Raw genomic sequence first — 22,543 nt, 5'->3', positions numbered from 1 at the left:
CTGTGAAAAGCATTGGATAATTTCGTCATTTTGGTAATTTCCTCAATCTGCCAGTTTTGATCGTTTGTCAGGCACACCCTTGTTCTTCCCCTCTATTTTTGGCCTCCTGTGTCTATGTATAACAACTGCTCACGATGATCACCCGATCACATGTTTTGTTGTCTGCACCCAGAGGCCAGAAACCCCTGTCATCCAGTCATCGTGCTGCTTAGAAGATATGCTCTGGTTCAGCGGTTCTTTATACGGAGTGTCACACCATAGTGCACTGCAATGCACCTTGGAATTGAAAAAGAGTGCTGTGCCTTGATAGAAAGCAAAGTAGCCCAATTTTTGACGAGGCGCGGCAGTCTTTTCTGTGGCACGGCAGGCAAGTCCGAAAGACCTAATTGTGCGACGAAGGCATGGTGTTGGCAACAATGGCTCGGGGTGGATCCAGGAATTTCAACATGGGGGGAGGGGTGCACCAGGTCATAGTGTTGAAGGGGGTTGGAGTTTGGGGGTCCTTCCCCCAAACAGCATTTACTGCGTTCTTGAAAGTTTTCTGCAGTTTGTTGCATTCTTCCTTGGTCCAACAGTTAGGGTTAGGTCGATTTTCAATTTCACCAATGACATCACACCCTGAAGCCACATTGATATGAATGGCGGCTTTACATGGAGAAACAGTGCAGGTTGAGCCCGGATTCAGATCGTGATTGCACCATCGTTAGCAACTCTAAAGGTTCTGAGTGTTTTGAAATTGATCAATGGGATTTTTAAGAAACTATTGGAGACAAAATTAGTAATGGAAATGCTTTTGGGGGAATTATGGAGCAGAATCGTTTTGAGCCTTGTGTGAGCGATTCCGCGGAAGAAGGTGAAAGTGTCTGTGAAATCAAATCGCTGGTCACATGATCACTTCAGCTTAGTTGGATTTGATTTTTCTGCTCAATTTGCGGTTTATAAGGGAGGGATTGTGTATTAATTGATAAATCGATTCATATATTACTTGAGGAGAAAGACCCATCATCAACCGGCAGCAGGGAGACCACCCAGGCAGACTCGGACACCGCGGACAAAATGGGCGATGAATGCCTTGTCCCCACTGATGCAGGCTGACCAGGTGTCTTGGATGTTACACATGGTCGTTCTGTTTCATACTTTTCCTGGATGCCAATTGTATCCATGCTGTATCTCACCATCATGTCCGTGAGGTGTCGATGTTCCTCCCAGTGGAGGGGGGAGAAGCGGGAGGGGAGTTGTGTGATGGTGGTGGGGATTATGGGGGGATGGTGGAGGGGCTTGTGTGATGGTGATAGGGATTGTGGGGGGATTATGGAGTGGAGGGGGGTGGGTGGGGGGGGGGACCCTGAAAGTTTTACCTCTTGTAGTATTTTTTTTTTTGGAGCATTTTCAGGTGCTCTTGTGGTAACAATGGCAGCAGGTGTTTGATTCACCACTCAAATCACCCATGTACATGTATCTGGGAAGAGATGGTGTTATGGTTTTGAGCAACGGCTGTTTCTTCTGCTTTATCGTGGGGATGGCATCCTCTCTCAATCATGGCGGATAACCATAAGATCTAGCCATCTCTGTTGTTTCACAACAGTTCTCTGTAAAATGTTCCGTGCAGAAAAGCGAATATTTTGTACGGCCGATCCATAATCGGGTATTTCGGACAAACCTCGTCCAATTTCTGGCAAACTTAGCGTGTTTTGGCCGTTGGTGTAGCATAAAACATGTCAGTTTGTATTACTATACAAGCACCAAGGACACATCGACTCGACATATTTGTGAAAGTTATTCACCGCTTGAGTTCAAGCGATGTAACCCACACACAGTTCGGATCTGGTGGTCCGCTTCCATGTGTGACATCACGGCTAATCTGAAGAAGAAGATTTCGACTTTTAATTGCTCATTTACCACTTTATAATTCAGAATTGGAAAAAAAAAGACACATCAATATCTATTTAGTAGAGTATCAAGGGATAGATTACCATCGAGGTGGTCTGAACGTTTGGTTTCCCCTTTAAGATCTGTTGCGTGACTGCAGACATGATACTCGCTCGCACGAGGTCTTCCTTGTATGGTAACATGACTGGATGTCGGATCCCGCAGAACGTTCTGGGGCTGACTGACTATTGTGGTCTTTAAAGACGTGCCGACCTCTTTGGAGTTGTTCAATGTATGGAGGGAAGTGGTAATTCGGGAGGAGAAGCGAGGGGGTTTGATTGTTAGTGACGTCACACCAGTGCAACACAGCAAATGGGATGTGCTTCCGCAATTACAGTGATGACTCCATCTACACCTCACTCTCCGAAAACATGGACCATCTTCTATCTTCTCATCCAAACTCTCTCTTCCTCTTATGTGGCGACTTCAATTGTCATCACGCCAGTTGGCTAGGTGTGGGTACCTCTCTCACCTGCCATGGGACATCAGCAAAAGCTTTCTGTGACTCATTGGGACTGACTCAATCGGTCAACTTCCCGACCCGGATCTCAACCAATGGTACTCCATCTCTTCTGGATCTGATTTTGACAAATTTCCCTGACAATATCTGCTGCTCTTCCTTCGCTCCAATTGGTTCTTCTGACCACGTCCTTGTTAAAGTGGACATCTCTCTGGCTGTTATCAGAGAACCACCTCACCGCCGTCGAGTCTGGCATTTCACTCAAGCCGACTGGCAGGGTCTCCGAGCAACCATCAAACTTACAGACTGGTCTCCTATCACTACTTTCTCAAACATCAACTCATCCTGGGAATTCTTTCAAAGAAACTTGCTCTCCCTCATGCACAGATTTATCCTCTCGTGTTCAGTTGTCTTACCCTTCCTCCCGCCCTTGGTTTACTGAAGCTTGTGGCGAGGCAGTTGTCCTGAAACAACTTGCCTTTGCCTCATGGAAAGCAAACCCAACTGAGGGCAATCTCAGTTCTTTCCACAAAGCTCGGAACAAGTGTGTAGCTACCCTCAGGAGAGCCAGAAAACAACATCTTTCTCATCTCAAGTCTGAACTCTCAAACCTCTCTCCCTCCTCAAAATCCTGGTGGCGTTTAATCAAATCTGTTTCTGGTGTATGTTCCCCCTCCATCCCCTCCCTTACCTCAAATGGCCGCACTGCTGATTCCACACGTGATAAAGCTGAATGTCTAAACTCGGTGTTTGCAGCTAAATCTTGTGTCCCAAACCCATCACTATCTACCCACTTTACCCAGTCGCACCCAACTGTCCCTGGACTCTGTATCCTTTTCTCCTGACAAGGTGGAGAGCTTGCTTTCAAACCTCGAGTCAGATTCTGCAACCGGTCCAGACGGCATCAGCCCACGTGTCCTCAAAGCCTGCTCTTCTGCTCTTGCTCACCCTCTCTCTGTTCTATTCACCCTCTCATTTTCCCAAGGTCATCTGCCATCTGCTTGGAAATCTGCTAACATCACTGCCCTGCATAAAAAAGGTGCAAAAACAGATCCCTGTAACTATAGACCAATCAGCCTTCTCCCAATCATCAGCAAGGTTATGGAATCCATCATCGCTTCAGACATGAAATCCTTCCTCTTCTCCAATGGCTTGATTTCCAATCATCAATTTGGTTTCAGACCAGGTCACTCTACCCTAGATATGCTGCTACTGCTCTCCCATCAATGGATGGAGGTCCTCAATGCCAGACAGGAAATCCGAGCCGTATCCCTGGACATATCACGTGCTTTTGACACAGTCTGGCACCCTGCCCTACTCACCAAACTCTCTTCCCATGGTATTCAAGGCCATCTCCACTCATGGCTCGCAGACTTCCTCTCCTGTCGCAGTCAACGTGTGGCCCTAAATGGAGTTCTTTCATCCCCTCTTCCTGTGCAGGCTGGAGTTCCTCAAGGTAGCGTTCTGGGCCCTGTTCTTTTTCTGGTTTCATCAATGATCTCTCGGACTCTCTGGAAAATCCTCTATTTCTCTTTGCCGATGACTCCACCCTCTGCCGTACCATCTGTCATCCCTCAGACCGGCAAGCAGCAGCTTCTTCGCTCACTGCAGATCTGGATAAAATCACAAACTGGTCCAACACGTGGAACATGTCTTTCAATCCAGACAAATCTCACACTCTCACTATGTCTCTTCGAAAGGACCCCCCCATCCACTTTCTCAACAATCCTCTGGAAGAAGTCTTTTCTTTCAAGCTTCTGGGTCTCACTATCTGCCATGACCTTTCCTGGGAAAGTCACATTTCCAACCTTGCCTCAAAAGCCAGTCGCCGACTGGGAATCCTCCGTCGTGCAAAGTCCTTCCTCGGCCCTCTTGAGCTCCTGACCACTTACAAAGCTTTTGTCCGTAGCCTGATGGAGTACTGCTCTCCCCTCTGGGCTGGTGCTCCTGCCTCCCACCTTTCTCGACTTCACGCTGTCGAAACCAGGGCTTTTAAGATCATTGGCATCTCCCGCAATGAAGCTGAGTCTTTGGGCCTCTCACTCAATCACCGCAGGTTGGTCGATTAGTCTTTCTGTCTTCTACCGACTCCTCTCCAGCCTTGCCCCCTGCTCTCTCTGTGATTTGTCCCAACCACATTTCCACAGGGCGCTCAAGGTCCGCCAACAACCCCCTTCTGGTAAAACTACCAAAATCACGAATCACTGCTCATCTTCACTCTTTCATTCCTCTTTTTCCCGCCTTTGGAATAAACTTCCTCACTCTATTCTTTCCCATTCTTCCCTCCAGGCTTTCAAAACAGCTGTTCACCACCACCTCTTATCTTCCCCCATCCAAATCCTCGATCTTTTCTACCCCCGATAATCCACCCAAGCCCACTTCCTTCAATTCTCCTGCTTTCCTTCCTGAAAGTCCCTTTAATGTCCATCTTCCCCTCGCCATGTTCCCCGTCCCATCCCCATCCCTCCCCCTTCCACAGTTCACTTGTGTCTGTTCCCCAATGTTTTGTCCCTTCCACTCCCGCCCCTCTTGTCTCATGCCTCCTTGCTGTGAGTTGTGTGTTAGCTCTCATACGAGCCTCGACCAAGGTATACAAAAAAAAAAAAAAAAAAAAAAAAAAAAAAAAAAAAAATTACCCAAACATGGTGAACAGGCTGAAAGAGATAGGATCCAAATTTAATCGTACACAAGATAGAAGTTATTTATTCACAAGTGATTTTTGTGACATTAAATCCAGGTATCTACAAAAACATTTCAAGATTTCCAAGTCAGCACAAAAGTCAATTTCACAACTTTCCACCACTGATGCATCACCTTGAAAAGCACGCTGAAATCCATTTTCATGAGAGGCATCAAAAAGTGACAAGAATTCATGGCATTTGAGGAGAGACTTTTGAAATATACATTACAGTAGAATAAAACAGTAAATTTACAATACCATTACAGTAACTAGCATTCAACACTTCAGGGCTTACAAAATCATTGATTGAGTATTCAAATAAAGGACGTACCATATAATACAGCAGTGTACTGCACTCTTTGGTAAATTCGCAGTGTAACATACAATTTGCCACTCTTAACTTCTCCCAATGAACACTACTTTATATGACAACAGGCCCAGTAACTATATTATATAAACATACAAAGTGAACATTAATCTTCAGCTGGGAGTAATAACAGTAAAATCCTACTGTTTCAGAAACCGAATCAACCTGAGCTATGACAATTCTGTGTTCCAAAGGACTGTAAAATCCAAAACAAAACTTATAATAACAGATGGTAACAGCAATAAACACAAAATATCCACACTATCTCCATCTGCAATATCATATTTGGACACACTCCACCTGAGGCAAATAATTCAATGGCTTTACACCTGACTGAATTGTGCCCATTAATTTTTAAAAAACGAACCACAAAGAAATTGAGTCTTTCATGTCTATGTAAAACATGCTACGCTTTCCCAAAATATCATGGAAAGGAAAGCAAGCAAGAGGAGGCCTGCCAGCAAATCTTTGGGGTTTCTCAGAGTGCAGGCAGCACCGGCTCTCGGCCAGGTTGCGAGTCGATCCGACTGAGCAGCCGCGTATGGCTGGACGAGCTCGTGGCACTACGGATGACTTCCATCCATCTATGAGAGATCAGATGAAGGCACAGGAATTTCGGTATTAAATCATGACTGATGATAATTGGCGGAATTAATAAAAGAAAGGTTAAATGACTGGTAAAGAAGCATAACAGTCGGTAAATGCTCAACAAGCTGACAGTTTGTTAAGTTTCATCAATGCAGGATGGAGGCTAACGGAAGAATGAGGTAGTAGATGGGGGAAAAAGGTAATTAACTAACAGTGGGGTAGTGGGGTCACAGTTGGACAGAGCAAACAAGGGGATGAACGGACAGGAAAGGATGAGAGAGAGATGATGGGATGAAACACAGTAACATGCAAGCAAGAGGACTGGGTTCGATAGGGTCAATGGGGGGTAGAAAAGATCATGTGTAGAGATGAGAGATGACATGAAATTGCACTCCACCACATGCATAATCACCTTCTATGCAAATTTAATACTTCTACACTAATCTCAAATAAGACTGACATAGATAACAAGAAATGCCTGCTACAAAAACTGCTTTTGAGAAACGGTACAAGACAAAAGTGAAAATAAATAGGTACACAGTTAAGTTTTATCTTTACAGTACTTTCTCTGGTTAAAATATACTTGTGCAGTAAACCTGTGATTCAGGACGATATTCGGATGAAGTGTACTTCACTTTCTCTTGCATGAAGGAAGCACTTATCTTGTCATTTGATCTGTTACATTATTGCTTAATTTAGTGTGGAGCGAACTGGCATTTGTTCAGTTTTGTTTAACTCGGAAATGTTATTCAAAACTTAATATTCACTTTGAAAACATACTCCAGTCACAGTTTTAACAAAATATTGTCAGATAGGTGATAAACGCAACCATTTAATCAAGATACTCTCAGCTTTGAGCTATGTGCACCCACTTTTGAGCTATTTAGCCTGTAGACTAGACAAGATGAAAAAAAACTAGAAGGGCACTCTTCGACGTCACATCGTTGCCAGATATGCCTCCACCCTCCCCAAGGCTTGGGGAAAATGTTGGTAAAGTTTCCCCTCAATCTATCAAGCCATTCTGGAGAAGAAGGTTTTTAAAGGTTTATTCTTCAAAAAAATCATAGCTGCCAAACCATGTGACCTATGACATCATAGGTGGAGAATTTTTTATTATTCCTCATGGATAGGTGATCATACTGCTGTAACATGGATAACATGGATCATACATGGATAGGTGCTGTAAGGTTTCACCTCGATCTGTTTAGCCGTTTTGGAGAAGATTTTTGAAGGTTCTTATTTCTTTTAAAATCTGGCTGCTGAACCATGTGACTGATTACATCATTAATGTTTTTTCCCCATACAATTTAGTAACATTACCCTCAAAATTTAAGATGACCCTCAAAAATTTTCATACTGATCGGATAAAGCTTTCGATGTTTGCAATTATGATGTCATAACAAAGCCACCTATGACATCATCAAAAAATCACACTTGTGGAAACATGGGGGAGTACTTGACATGTGCCAAGTTTCAAGTTTTTTCCATGGCGCGGTTTCAGAGATACGGAGGTCCAAAGTTTTTCCTTTTTTCTAACATGGCTGCCATACCACATGACCTATGACATCATAATTATCATCAAAACATTCTAAATGAGTAGTCGCACCTATGGTGAAAATTTTGTATCAATCGGATAAACTTTTGTAGAGAAAACAGAAAATTAGCATGAACGAACGTACTACGTACGTACAGACGGACGGACAACCCGAAAAAATAATGCCTCTGGCGACTTTGTCAGCGGAGGCATAAAATTACTTGAAGGGTTCGACCATATGCAATGGAAGGCATGGGATCATTCTGTGTTACTATATAAACCTGCGAGAGGGAGGCATAGAGAGACAGGAGACATGTGACGAGATGTGTGTATCGATCGTCCCTGTGCTCAATTTAACTTAGATAAGTGAATGAGGTGTTAATATATATTGAGTGCTTGGTAACTTGTGGAGCCGATTATAATCACGTTGATTAAAACTCATTAAGATTGTGTATTGGGAAAGAATTCCTTTGAGCTCTTCAATCATCCTAAACGGGCCAGCGTACGAAAGAGAACAACTTGACGTGAGTCGAGCGTCAGACAGCCCCTGACGACACTGCAAGGACATTTAGTCAGGACAACGTTGCAGGAAGCCATTATTCGACAGCCCCGGCAGACTAGGTGAACATGTGGGAGTTGAGCCGGCAGGACAGGGACACTGGGCGGAAACAACTTCAACGTGGGAATCAGAGTTTAACATTATATGTAATGGTGAACTTCCTCATTTGACTTTGTATCTATTTATTTGAAATCCGAGTTTCAAAAATGTTATGCTGTTTTTGTGGTAACTGTAATGTCACTCAGAAGTCATAGACCCCAACTGACAAAGATCCACTTGATTGGTAGCCGACCTGTACGACCGTTGATTCTCATGAAGCGCAAACCTTGGGTACTATTCGTGAGAGAACAAGCTGAGTTCGGCACCACAAACAACATCCACTAAAGGGAAGGAAACCTCAAGGTGTATACCAACAGATACACAACACGGGACTGTTAGACGAGACAAATGCAGTTGGGGGAAGTGCCGTCACTTCCTGAGGCTTTTCCCAGCTTTTCTCACCGCATGCCAACCTGTGGGGATTGTCCATGCTCTATCCTTTTAAATGCTGAACGTCAAGTGAAGGAAGCAGCACGTACCATTTATAAAGTCTTTGGCATGACTTGGCCAGGGTTTGAACCTACGATCTCCCAGACTCAGAGCAGATTCTCTAATTTTGCAATATATATATATATATATATATATATATATATATATATATATATATATATATATATATATATATCATAGCAGGGTGGTTGGCAGGTGGAGGGGATGGGGGATAGGGGTGGTTGGGGTGTGATAAACAGCAGGGAGGTCATAGCAGGGAGGAGCACTTATTTTGAACTCTCTATGGAAACATCTTCGACCCAAAAATGAAAGGAGGTGGGAATGATGGCCGAAATCATCAGAAGGTAGCTGTTTTGAACAATAGCGATTCTATTAAATGTGGTCACAAACAAGTCACTCGTTGCACAATGAAAACTTGTAATTTTGCAAGCAATCAACTGAGCTGAAAATACGAAGCACCAACAAACTGTCATTAAGTGACAAGTAAATACAGGAGCAGAGATTTATCAACAAAACGCCTCAAGTTCAGACCTCAAAAGAGAGAGCTCCATTATAGACAATGGGGGATCTTCACCGGTACTGAAACATTCATTATGAGAAGTGACCTAGTGCTATTCGGCCAGAGTTTCTGCTAAAGAATCACTGTTTAATTTGGCACTGGGCTTTATCAAGAATCCACCGAAATTGAGTGGCACAGCTGGTACAGCTGCCCTCAGTAATCTCTTTGTGAGGCAAAGAATAATGTAAATATTTATCAATTATGTCCTAATGGTCTTGGCTCTTCATTTTGAAAAGCCTTATCTTCACCATGTGCTCTTGATATATGCAAGGCACAGTTGTCACAAACTTGTGGTTTTAAGTCAATGATCGGTTGTAAATGCCAAAAAAAAGAGGTGTTAAAGATCCCTAGTGTCCTTCGCATAAACAATTCACTGGTGGATAAGTCATAGACCCCAACTGACAAAGATCCACTTGATTGGTTGCCGACCTGTATGACCGTTGATACTCATGAAGCGCAAAGCTTGGGTCACAGTCCACAGCCTTGCAGCATGGACAGCATGGACAATCCACAACATGGACAGCATGGACAATCCACAGCCTTGCAGCTGTATTTTGTCTTTCAACAGAAATGTTATTCCTTATTTTTGTTTTAATTGTTCTCCTGGCTGTTTTTTCTTTTTCATTTTGCAGTTCTTTACTAAGAAACTTGATGAAATTGTATATAAAAAAGAAAATTTATTTTAAAGGATTAATTGATGACCCAATACTCAACACACAATAATAAGAAAGTATATTGTTAGGATTAAACCCATTGATGTTGGAATTAGAATGAAGATTAATTAGCATTAATCACAAAATGTCCGTTTTATAGTGAAGGAAACAAAATGGCAATACTGGAAGTCACCTGTCAAATGCATGTGCACTGTCTGTACGGAAGAAGTACACATGGGACTTGAACTGTAGCTTGAACACCAAGTCCTTGGAAATGCCATCATTAGTATTAGGTAGCCCAATAGCATAGCCGAGGAGTGGCAGGCTTGCCAGTGGGACATCATCCTGAAAAAAATGGAGAACAAACGAGCAGTGACCAAGCCAATAAACGAATGAGTAGGACACTCCCAGAATATTGTTATCATGTCGAAATTAATGCTTCCTTGTGAATGTTTAATCCATGCATTTTGCTCATGATATGCAAGGGTTATAAAACACATTAATCTTTGCTGGACATTCTGCTTTTTTTCTCTATTTTTTTCTGATTGTGTCATTACTTGTTTTATAATCAAAACTAGAAGGGCACTCAGTAGGGCACATAGCTCCACCACACAATGCCTGATCCATGAGAACATATCAGGCACAATACATTTTTAAATCCATCTATTCATCGGGACCATACTCAATGCAGAGCGTTGGTGCTGCCGAAGCAGTCTCCTTGGCTACTGGGCACAATCCTGGACGGGTTGCCACTCCGACACAGGATACCAGCAAGCTGGTACTCATTTTGCCAACCTCAGAAAGATGACAGGCTGAGTCAACCTCACCTGGTATTAGTTCAACAGCCAAGCAGGATTTGAACTCAAGACCCTCGGATCCCAAGCCCACCACTCTAGCCATTAAGCCAGCACCAGGCAATATTTTTTTAAATATCATGTTATATATCGTTTTTCGCCATGAGTCTGGTGTGGCTTAGTGGTTAAGGCGGTGGTTTGGGATCCTCGGGACCCTAAGTTCGAGCCCCGCTGGCCGCTGAGTTAGCATCAGGGGGGTTGACTCAGCCTGTCATCCTTCTGAAGGTCAGTGAAATGAGCACCAGTATACTGATAATTATCCCTGCAGGGTCGAAGGTGACTAAAGGGTTGGCGTCAGGAAGGGCATCCGGCCATAAAAACATTGCCACAAGAAAGGGTACCATGATTGGAGCCCACAAAAAGCTGACCCCTGCTCAGGGATAAAGGCTTTCAAATGGTGTGATGATGATATCCTTTTTGGCCCTATCTCTCAATGGTGATGAATCACTTTGAAAATTAAATAATTCTCGTATACAGATCCAGAGTTGGATTTTCACCAAAATTGAATCGATTCTTCCTTGTCACACACCTAACATGTCCACCAAATTTCATCCGAATCCATGTGCAACTTTTTGAGATATCGTGATAAATATCGTTTTTGGCCCTATCTCTCAATGGTGAAGAAATCATTTTTAAAATTCCAGTCACCAGATCCAGATCCGGATCTTCACCGAAATCTGATTAGTTCATAGAGAGCATAGGACTTGTCACACACCCAACCTGTCCACCAAATTTCATCCAAATGCGTCCACATCTTTTTGAGATATCCTGCACACAAACAGACAGACACGGGTGAAAACATAACCTCCTTCCACGTTTGGTGGCGGAGATAATAAAGATCAATTACTGCACCGTAGTCCCAAGAAGGAAGCCAGATATAACAAAACACACACACACATACACACACACGCACACGCACATATACATACAAACAGACATATATAAACACACAAACACAGATACAGTATGTCCTCGTAAGTGCTTGCAAAAGCTATTTTATTTGAAGTTGTAACCTTAACTTATAAGCAATTGATTTCCCAACTGCCCGGATATTCAGGTGGGCACCATTTTTCATCGAGGCTTCGGTCCTTTCAGCCCAGAACCTCTCCAAAGGGTGGATCTACAACCCCGGATGCAGGTCCACATCAGTAGATTACTCAACATCAATAGACCCACAACCTTAAAGTTGTGTCCAGACAGTCAGTCAACACAGCAATGCAATATCCTTATTCAAACTTATTTAATTATTACTTTTATTCAAAGTATTACTACATATGAATAACTTTAATCATACCCCACTTTATATGATAATATGCAAGGGGCAGTCAATAAGTAACCTCAACATGGCGATATAAATTCGAGAATGTAATGTGTGTAGATGTAGAAGACAAATGTTATATCTATGGGTAAGAGTCATGTTTTGCCTGTTTTAGATCTGGCAACATTGAGCTTTTGACGCCGGTGAGCAGTTCCAAGATGGCAGCTCCCTTAGAAGCATGCACCAGGGAGGAGCAACGTCCTGTCATCCATTTCTTGGGAAATGAGGGTATGAATCCCAGTGAAATCCATCGCAGAATGAAAATGCAATGTGATGACGCATGCTTATCACTGCAGCAGGTGTACAACCGAGACAGGAAGTTTAAAAGTGGTGTGTCGAGTGTGGCAGATGGTGCTCGCACGAGCCAGCCTCACACAGCCGACACACCAGAAATGGTTGCAGGAGTTGAGTGCGTGCTAAGCGAAAACCGTCGCATTACGCTGGATGAAGTGGTCTCCGAATTGAACATTAGCCATGGTTCAGCACATCTTATCATTCACAACGGGCTGGGGTTCCGCAAAGTGCCTGCAAGGTGGGTGCCCAGACAATTCACACCTGAACTGAAATAATTCCACTTTTAAACTTCCTGTCCCAGTCGTACACCTGCTGCAGTGACAAACATGCGTCACCATATTGCATTTTCATTCTGCGATGGATTTCACTGGGATTCACACCCTCACTTCCCAAGAAATGTATGACAGAACGTTGCTCATCCCTGGTGCATGCTTCTAAGGGAGCTGCCATCTTGGAACTGCTCTACTGACGTCATACGCTCAATGTTGCCAGATCTAAAACCGGCAAAACATGACTTACCCATAGATATAACATATGTCGTCTACAACTACACACATTACATTCTCGAATTTATATCGCCATTTTGAGGTTACTTATTGACTGCCCCTCGTATTAAGTAATAAACACTTTACCTTGTAGATATGTCCATTACACCCAACCTCCATCTAACCAGACTCAAACTGTCATTCAAATATTGAAACTGTCATTAACAACCGATTTTAACATGCTGTGCTGCGTATCTTAGCAACCACCAATAAATTATTTTAATACTTATTTATAATGTATAAAATCAATAATATTTATTTATTTTATTTTTATCTAAATACTATACCTCCATTATTTAATACCATCTATAAATACTAGTACGTGCGTGCCCATACGTGCATGCCCGCACATGCGTGGCCGTACGTGCAAAAAAAAAACTTTCAAACTGCGTACCAGAAACAAACACACAGGCCGTTCCTTCGCTCTCGCGTGCCCATACGTGCATGCCCGTACGTGCGTGCCCGTACGTTCAAACCAAAAAAAAAATCTTTCAAACAACCACACAGGCCGTTCCTTTGCTTTCATAAACGACGACTGGATTGGGGCATTGTGTTTATCTATAAATGCGCATAAGAAATCGAGAAATTATTAGAATACAGTAAGTCATCACTATCCGGAAGTGGTGCGTGCCCGTACGGAATGTTCACATGCATTCCACGAATTATCGCTTGCATTGAAGTAACAACTGCTGTGATACTTACACACACAGAGTTAATTAAAATCAAGTTTACCTCCCTGTCTTTGCTTGCCATGACATTCGCTGCCATTGACTATTGCCACTCCTACGCCACGGTAACTAAGGCGCCCTTTCCCCATCGGCCACGCCTACGCAGCAACGTGTCTTGTCATTGGTTTGGTAAATAAATGGCTGCAGCAACGTGTCTTGTCATTGGTTTGGTAAATCCATCCATCCATTAGGACCATACTCTGTGCAGAGCGTTGGTGCCGCCGAAGCAGTCTCCTTCGCTATTGGGAACAATCCTGGACGGGTCGCCACTCCGACACAGTATACCAGCATGCTGGCACTCATTTTTGCCGACCTCGGAAGGATGACAGGCAGAGTCAACCCCACTTGGTGTTAATTCAACAGCTGAGCGGGATTTGAACTCAGGACCCTAGGATCCCAAGCCCACTACCTTAACCATTAAGCCAACACCAGGCATGGTTTGGTAAATAAATGGCCATAACTTGGAAAGCACTTGTCCAATTAATATCAAACCTTGAAAAGGCACATACTCAGGTCCCCAGCAATATACCTGGCAAGTTTCAATTAGATCGGACCAGTGGTTGTCGAGAAACAGCGGTCACAGACACACACACACACACACACACACACACACACACACACACACACACACACACACACACATTGCTGGAATTATAGATAGATATATATGATTAATAAATAAATTAATTAAAGAATTAACCTCACTAAAATAATTAATTTATTTTTATTCTATCAAATGCATTGCAATCGGAACTTGGTCACATGAATACCAACCAAACTTAAATAAAAGGTGACGATGGAGTCTAAACACATTCTCACAAGACATGATCAAACAATCAGTCAAATATCCTCTTTTTAAAATTCTGGAAAAAACCTTCTCAGCATGTTCCATAAAATCATCCTTTACTGAACAAATTCTTGCAAACCAAAGTAGCTGAGATGAAAAGATATTGTAACCCATTCTAATTGGTGCATTGCTACCTGGAAAGGTGTGAAAGACTCCAGAGAAACTGAAATCATCAACTTTATGATATACACTTGTACTAAAGCCATTCTGTCCTACTCTAACCAACACATCCAAATATGCAGCAACTGTACAATCATTACCACTCCTGTTGGCAATCCGGCAATCAGAATAAATCTTGTGAAACTGCCTATCAGAAAAATTATAGTTAACCACACAAATATCATTGATATAACGACATGTATATGAAAATATTTAAGCTAATCCTAATTTTTTTTTTCTCCATCAGTTTCTGCATAAATGAAAATTCACAGAAAATAAGAAAAATATCCACTATTAGGGGGGCTGCAATTCCCACCCATGGGAACACCATTAACCTGTTGAAACATTATCCCACAAAAGGACTGAAAATTATTAAATAAAAGAACATATTCAGCATCCGTAAAAACTTCTGCTTATCAAAACAATGAAAACTTGAGTATTTAGTTTTTTAGAAAAAAATGCTTTATCAAGCATGACACAAAAAACTTATTAAAAGAGTTAAAAACCTTGTCAATTACTTTGAAGAGTGAATCCGTCATGAGTACTTAATCCAAATTTGTATCTAAAGTTGAAAAATCAAAAAGTTCAACTGACTTGATATTGAGGCATCTAATCATATCTAAGAATGCTAAAGAAGAATGAATGCTCCAGAAAGTGTTCATACTAGAATTCTTCTCAATTGCTGAACAATATTTCCTGAACTGTTCCCTAACAACATGCAAGCCTCAGTTAACGATAACTGATAACTGTTTGGTGGAACACTGCCTGGCACCCACTATAAACATATACTTGCACGGGTTCTTATGAAGATTCGGGATCCAGTAAAGCTGAGAAATCCAAAGATTTACCTCTTTACATTTAATATTGAAATTATTAACTAAAACTTCCTGATGCTCAGAGATAATATCTTGGAGTGACTTATGACAATGAACATATGTGCTATTTTCTATACTTGTGAAAGTAACCATATATATGCTTAACTCTCTTATTAAAACCTCGACAGAAAACTTTTTACAAACCACAACAAAATTATTAGCAGCCTTATCCACTGGAGCTTTCATGTCGCTATCATGGAGATCCTTGTATTTCTACATTATTTCTACTACATACCTTTACTTCTTTCCATCTTTGCCAATGGAGGTTTTTAATGTTTTTTCAGCACCCTTACTTTCATGATGTCCTTTTGTTTAAAAAAAGTATTTATTTTCACAGATTTCATATTGATCATTTTTTTGTTCTGCTGATGAAGCAAATAATACAAGAACATTGCTGTCTAACATGGGATTAATGTAAACTTGTGACAATCCATTGCACATTGCCCCTTTTTTGATGGTGGTCATGATAATGAACTGCGGAGATCTCTTTCTCTCTGCAATCCTACCATGATTGTCCCTTGTATATTATTACTATACCCTGTGATTATCTAGGTTCAAATTTAATGAGATGTCTAATCGCATTCTATCAACAGCACAAAATATCTTCCAAACTGAAAGACCAGAGACAGAAAAGTTAATTTGATGCCATACATAAGCATGCTGTGGCCTCCTCTTTGCTACATTTTATTATAAATATGCATCAACAAGATTGCCAGTGGCAGAATTGCCCCCAAAATTGTACCTTCCCTCAATACCTACCAAATAATATACAGTGTGCAATGGATAATGGAATACTTAGCTTCATCAATCAAATTCCAGGATCTGACTTCAAACAGCATGAGTGCCACAAGGAGCTTCCACCAAGAATTTTACTGCCATAACCCCCCAAAATAATTAATATTTCCTCAACAACGTTCATAAACAAGGATTTATGGTCATGGAGTCCAACTTTGAACTTTAGTATGCTGTACTTGCTGGTGAGCATTGATTAATTAATTGATTTGAGACTTCACAAAGTAAATAGTGCTGGATGGCTGGAAGGTATAGCAGTTTTAATATGTCCTAGGGCTGGTGGGATGGCTTCGACTGAGAGGTATGCTCACTCACCTCTAAGTAGTCTATCCTGAGTTTGAATCTCGGCCCAGCTATACAATTGTCGTCCCAGTGTTTCACAGGCAGGGTGACTCTTCGACGTGTGTACCGTCCCTTGGATGGATGATAAATTGGATAAAAGTGTTCCGGTATTGGTTGGTGGACGTTATAGATCCCATGGTGTACTTCATGAAGAGTAGGCAAATTATAGCTGACATCAAGGCCAAATTCCAAATTACTGCCCTGTTTTATTGAGCTGGACTGACAACCCGCCCAGAATTGTAACTGAATAACTGCTTCGGCAGCACCAATGCTCTGCATAGAATTTGGTACATGATGTTGTTGATGATGATGAGTATGTCCTAACCTCTAAATGTCTATTATGGCCAGAGTAATGTGAACATTAACCGGTTTCTAAAACTCAATAAAAAATAATTTGTATTTCTTTTTCGTGAATAAGCAGTTCAAAAGTTAAAGAAGAATTTCACCCAAATAAATTATATCATCTAAAAATTCCATGTACTAATTATGTCATCAATAGCTGTCAAAAGTTAAAATCTAAAGGAAAAACTAATCTAAGGCCATCATACTGTTTTGCATTTTAAAAAAGAGACTTTGCAACACACGACTTTCAAAATTACGGATTCCGCCCCAGCTTGTTCGGCGTGCATGCACAGAAACCCCAGAGTAACAATGTAAATTGGAGAGGCCTGAACATATTTCATGCCTCCCAGATAAGGATTTTAGAATGAAACAACTAAAATAACTTTTTAAGAAGCCAAAAGTAATTATAAACGTATCTTCCAAGAAAGTGAGTGTGCCTCTACACAACCAAACAATTGGAGAACTTCCTAATCAACTCATCCAAAAAGTTGATGTCATTACGAGAGGTTTCTCTTTTAGACTTCTTTGCTTAAGATGGACATCATTAGCATTGCAAAAACTCCCCAGGATATGGGCCCTGAAAGGCTGAAGGTTCGTAGATGTGTGCATTCTTACTAAACCTCTGTGCTTCTTTACACCGATGGGAAGGTCATATCTGGCGCTTGTTGATGTACAGCACAAGTTTAAAATGATGATATTTATATTAATCATATTTGGCAGGAAAAGGGAGGAGGGGTGTTTGCTGTGAGTGCCATTATAAATATATATTTTTGGTTGGTTCCAAAGCTACAAGAGAAAGAAATGTCAAGAATCAGTTATCCTGCTATCTTCAGTTTTTCTGCAACAAGATGATGCACCAGCACATTATGCTCTCACAGTTAGAGAATGTCTCGATGACGAATTCAGTAGACAATGGATTGGATGTGGATCTGGGACAGCGTGGCCTCCTCAAAGTCTGGACTTAACATGTGACAACTCGCTTCGGGCAATTGTGAAAGAGGAAATTTCTCATCTCCACCTAACAACAGTTGACGACCTCAAAACAGCTGTCAGAGGATGCTTTTATGACCTCTAACCCTCAACATGGAAGAAGATGTCCAGAAGAACATGGAGAAAAATTAAAATTTGTGTGGAGAATGGAGGGAAGCATACAGATAAATTCAAACTAAATTCTAACTGCGTGCATAGTGACTTTGTGGCCGCTTTGTACAACCAACAACTCACTCCAAATGAAAACCCTGAAATACTTGAAACCACATGTGACCTCACATGACCTCCACTAAACACGTGCCAGAAATTCCAGCTAAAGTCGATCAAAAACTCAACATGCTAAAACTGTTAACCAATAACAAGCTTGGTCAACAAAAATAATCCCAAACCACAATTTACAAATAGTTCATAATCTATGAACTATGCTAGCCTAAGTTGGACTCCTACCATATCCCCAAAAAATATGGGATGAAGTTAAAACTTCAAATGATACAAAAAAATACACAAAACCATCACAGGCTGCACCCAACTCATTGATATAAACAATCTCCACTACAAAACAAAAATATTTCCTCTCCAACACCACCTTGATAGCAGAAGCACACACTTCATTGATGCCACTCGAATGTGAGGACACCCATGTCACCACTTGTCCAATCACCCACCCCCTCTCAGACACAAAAATATATTACCAGCAACATACAATAACATGTTTTAAAACGTGCCACCTCCATCTTTAAACACATCTCAGAAATTTTTTTACAATCACATCACCACCATCCCTTTACAACAATGGCACAACAATAACATACTCAATTGACCACAACCCATGATCCATCCATCTGAACAAACCATCCCATGCCCCTCCACAGGAACATTACCTATACTTTGTTCCGGTTACTGCCCCACACTTAAAACCAATCAACACAAGCTCGACCCAACTCAGGACCCCTTATACTCACACTGTCACCTTGAACTTGCCACTTAATTACAACTTGCTCTCTCAACTTGCACAATGCAGACAATTATTTAACATTTCTTCTTTACTCAATATTTTGGGGAATCCAGTAAGAGCGGCTGGCTTACTTGTGGGCTTCCAGTGAGGCCACATGGAGTTACCCTTTGTACACACCGCCCTTCACTATCACCAATGGGTGGGTCGATGGGAGCACCAGACTCGGCTATTAAAACTTATGAAGGTTTTAATGTGAGAAAAGTGTGCAAGTTGATACCCTCAAAGAAGATCAAAGTCATAACAAGCATTCCATATGACAACCTTCAGATGGATCATGTTGTCGTGAACGAGAAGAGTCTGGACCATGCAATAATGGACTGAGACTTTGGGATTAATCCACACGTATGCGTATTGTCTCGTTGAATGATCGTTGACATTGGATGCTTTGTCTATACTGTATATTTTTGGATCAAAACTAGGCAGATTTGTCCCTTGAAGTATGAAATGGGATTAAGTTTGTCTCACGTTTCCATAGGAGATGAGCATAACCCCATCTTTAGGACCTTGCTGCAAACATGATAAAATCTTTTTTGGATACAAAGTCAAGGCTCAGGGAAAATCTGGAACATAGAACAGATCAGTATGCAACCGTACAAAAGGAACATCAGAAAGAGAGTTTGGGGTGGGGGGGGGACACCAACAGCAGAGCAGAGGGACAAAATATACGGAGATGGACAACCAAGGAATGCGGGTAAGAATGAGGGGTAGGAGGAGGATGCAGGGGGTGGACAAGATGGATACAGAAGTAAACTCTCTGAAAGACAAAACTGGAAATTACAAATGAGGTGGAAATTGGGGGAGAGGGGCTAATGTGTGTAGAAAAGATCATGGTTTTGAATGGGGAGTGAGCTGAGGTGGTGGTGAACATCTGTTTTGGAGAACTGGAGGGAATAATGAGATTGAACAGAATGTGGAAGTTGGTTCCACAGGTGGGAAAACAAAAGAGGAACGAATGCGTGGAGGTGAGCAGTGATTCTGGATTTTGGGAGTTTCACCAGAAAGGGGTTGCTGGTAGATGACGTGCGGCTTGCAGAACCCTGGGGTAGGGGGAGGGGGGAAAGTACAGAAATGGTGGAGGATCAGAAATGAGGCGGTAGAAGGAGAGACCACCGAATGTCTGCGATGGCAAAGTGATAGGCCCATAGACTTGGCTTCATCACTGGAGATTCCAATGATCTTGAAGTCCTTGGTTTCAACAGTGTCAAGCTGAGCAAGGTGTGAGGTAGGGGCTATCAGCTCAGAGGTGAGAAGAGTACTCTATCAAGCTGTGAATGAAAGCCTTGTCGGTGGATAAGAGTTCAGGTGTGCAAAAGGAAGGACTTTGCATGATGGAGGATGCCCAGGCAGCAACTGACTTTGGATGCCAACTTTGAAATGTGGTTTGCACAAGAAAGATAATGGCTGATAGTAAAACCCAAGAGTTTGCGTGCCTTTATTTATTTATTCGAATGCAGCATGTGGCTGCTTGTCTGCATAATTTTGGGGGGTGTGGCTGTGCCACTGATGCTTTGAGTGACTGAACTTCTTCAAGACGATTGTGAAGAACGTAGATGTGAGGGTTTGCCAGGTGGTCCTTTCGGAGAGAATGAGAGTGAGTGATTCATCAGCATTGAAAGACATATTCCAAGTGTTTGACCAGCTTGTGATTTCATCAAGTTCTGAATAGAGGGAAGAGGCTGCTGTCTGCCCATCTGAAGTATGAGGGATGTAATGGCAAAGGATGCAGTCATCAGCAAATATTTTTCATCAACAAATCAGAGGATTTTCCAGTCAGAGAGATCGTTGATGAAGATTAGGAATAAGATGGGGCCAAAGACATGCCAGCCTTGACAGGGAGAATTTATAAAATGATTCCATTAAGAGCCAAATTCTGTTAAAAGGACTCTGAAATCATGTTTTAGCAATGTGATGACATAATGGAACATGGAAAGAGTGGTTGGTAGAGGGATGGATTTTTGCCTGCATTTGCATTTAGCATGTCAGGGCATCTTGGATTTACAGTGGTGAAAGGCCATAACAACTGTGTTGAGGAAGGCAAGATGAAAACAAGAGATTATGTTGATGGATAAGAATGTAATAGGTGGAATAAAATGGCCAATATTTGTGTTGCTAAAATTAATTATTAAAATGACGAATTAATTAATTGTAAAGGTTTTGGATGGGGTGAGATCAAAATTGCCATATTTGCACAAGGTATAATAAGATGATCCCTAATACAGTTTTCTGGGTTACCATTACCTCGCTAAACAATTACTCTTTTCGAAAAAATATGAAAAAAAATACCCAAATCCTTGACATCCATAAGCTGAATGCAGACTGCTTTTCAGAACGCATGTTAAGAGATGTGGTCCCCGTTACTCTATTTTATCATCACAATGGCAATTTTTATTCTATTTGACTCCACAGGGGGACAAATCTAAAACTAGAACGGCACTTGGTAGAGCGCATACGTCTGCCAGGCTGAACAGTTTACAGTTTTTTTTGTACTCCACTGATAGGCCGGTTTTGCATCCAGACCTGAACCAAAATCAAATCCGCTTGTTCTTGTCAAGTACCCATCTCATCCATTAAGTTTTGTCATTACCCATCCACATCTTTTTGAGATATTGTGCAATATATCAGTTTTGGCCATATTTTTCAATTGTGAAGAATCACTGAAAAATTCTTGTATCTGGATCTGGATCCTCACCAAACCCTCATCGATTAGTTCTTGTCTCACTCCTAACCTGTCCACTAAGGTTCGTCCAAAATCCGTCCATAACTTTTTGAAATATGATGTTATATATCGTTTGAGCTCTATCTCTCAATTGTGAAGAATAACTTCGGGAATTAAAAAAATTATCGGATCTGGATCCTCACCAAAATCTAATCAATTCATCCTTGTCACACACCGAACCTCTCCACCAAGTTTTCTCTGAATCTGTCCATAACTTTTTGAGATATCACGTGATACATCCTTTATGGCCTTCTCTCTCAATGTTGAAGAATCACTTTAAAAATGATAGCATCCATTCCACATCTGGATCTTCACCCAAATCAAATCAATTCATCTTTGTCACACACCCAACCTCTCCACAAAGTTTTGGTTGAATCCATCCATAACTTTTTTGAGATATCCTGCTCACAGACAAACAGACGGACAAACAGGGGTGAAAACACAACCTCCTTTCACCTTCGGTGGTGAAGGTAACGAGACAGCTCAGGGGTGATCACACTTCAATTTAGCTATCTTGTTGACACACAACCTATCAGACAAGGGGTTGTTCCGTGGAAATCTACCATCACACTCATTTCTTAGATTGAAACATCAGACAGAGACACTTTCAAGCCACAATTTCAAACAGATTTCTTTGAAATTCATTTTAACATGCAATTTTAAGGCACCCCTGTTCTCCACCATACCTGATGGCTCTTGTAAAAGAAAAGGCAAAAGTTACAGAAAGACACCCAGAGCTTTTGCCAGCCACTGCTGTTCTTAAACTTGCGCAGGAGATAGCCAGAAAGCTGGTTCTGTACAAAACAAAAACAACAGCAGTATTGTACAGATTATTGATAGGTTTCTTT

The 22,543-nt window shown here is 41.7% G+C and overlaps 1 protein-coding gene and 1 long non-coding RNA gene across 14 annotated transcripts in view; one reads left to right on the top strand and one right to left on the bottom strand.

Moving 5' to 3' along the window:
- Nucleotides 1-22,543, top strand: part of LOC147023622 (uncharacterized) — a 78,772-nt gene that overhangs the window by 2,869 nt on the left and 53,360 nt on the right. The window lies entirely within an intron of this gene.
- The window catches only part of LOC147023621 (FERM, ARHGEF and pleckstrin domain-containing protein 1-like), an 88,898-nt gene continuing 71,419 nt past the window's right edge, over nucleotides 5,065-22,543 (bottom strand). For all 12 annotated transcript variants that reach the window (XM_085889186.1, XM_085889192.1, XM_085889193.1 and 9 more), the window contains 3 exons: nucleotides 22,382-22,489; nucleotides 10,072-10,223; nucleotides 5,065-6,020 (listed from right to left, as the gene is read on the bottom strand). In XM_085889186.1, the coding sequence (XP_085745312.1) occupies nucleotides 5,915-6,020; nucleotides 10,072-10,223; nucleotides 22,382-22,489 (366 nt within the window). In that variant the 3' untranslated portion in view covers nucleotides 5,065-5,914. The remainder of the gene's footprint in view (nucleotides 6,021-10,071; nucleotides 10,224-22,381; nucleotides 22,490-22,543) is intronic.

This window comes from Eptatretus burgeri, chromosome 7 (genome assembly GCF_056783735.1).
Source record: "Eptatretus burgeri isolate ZD-2024b chromosome 7, Ebu_testis_v1, whole genome shotgun sequence".
In the NCBI taxonomy this organism is placed as follows: domain Eukaryota; kingdom Metazoa; phylum Chordata; class Myxini; order Myxiniformes; family Myxinidae; genus Eptatretus; species Eptatretus burgeri.
The sequence above is the reverse complement of the archived record's forward strand: the minus strand, read 5'-3'. Positions and strand labels throughout refer to the sequence as shown.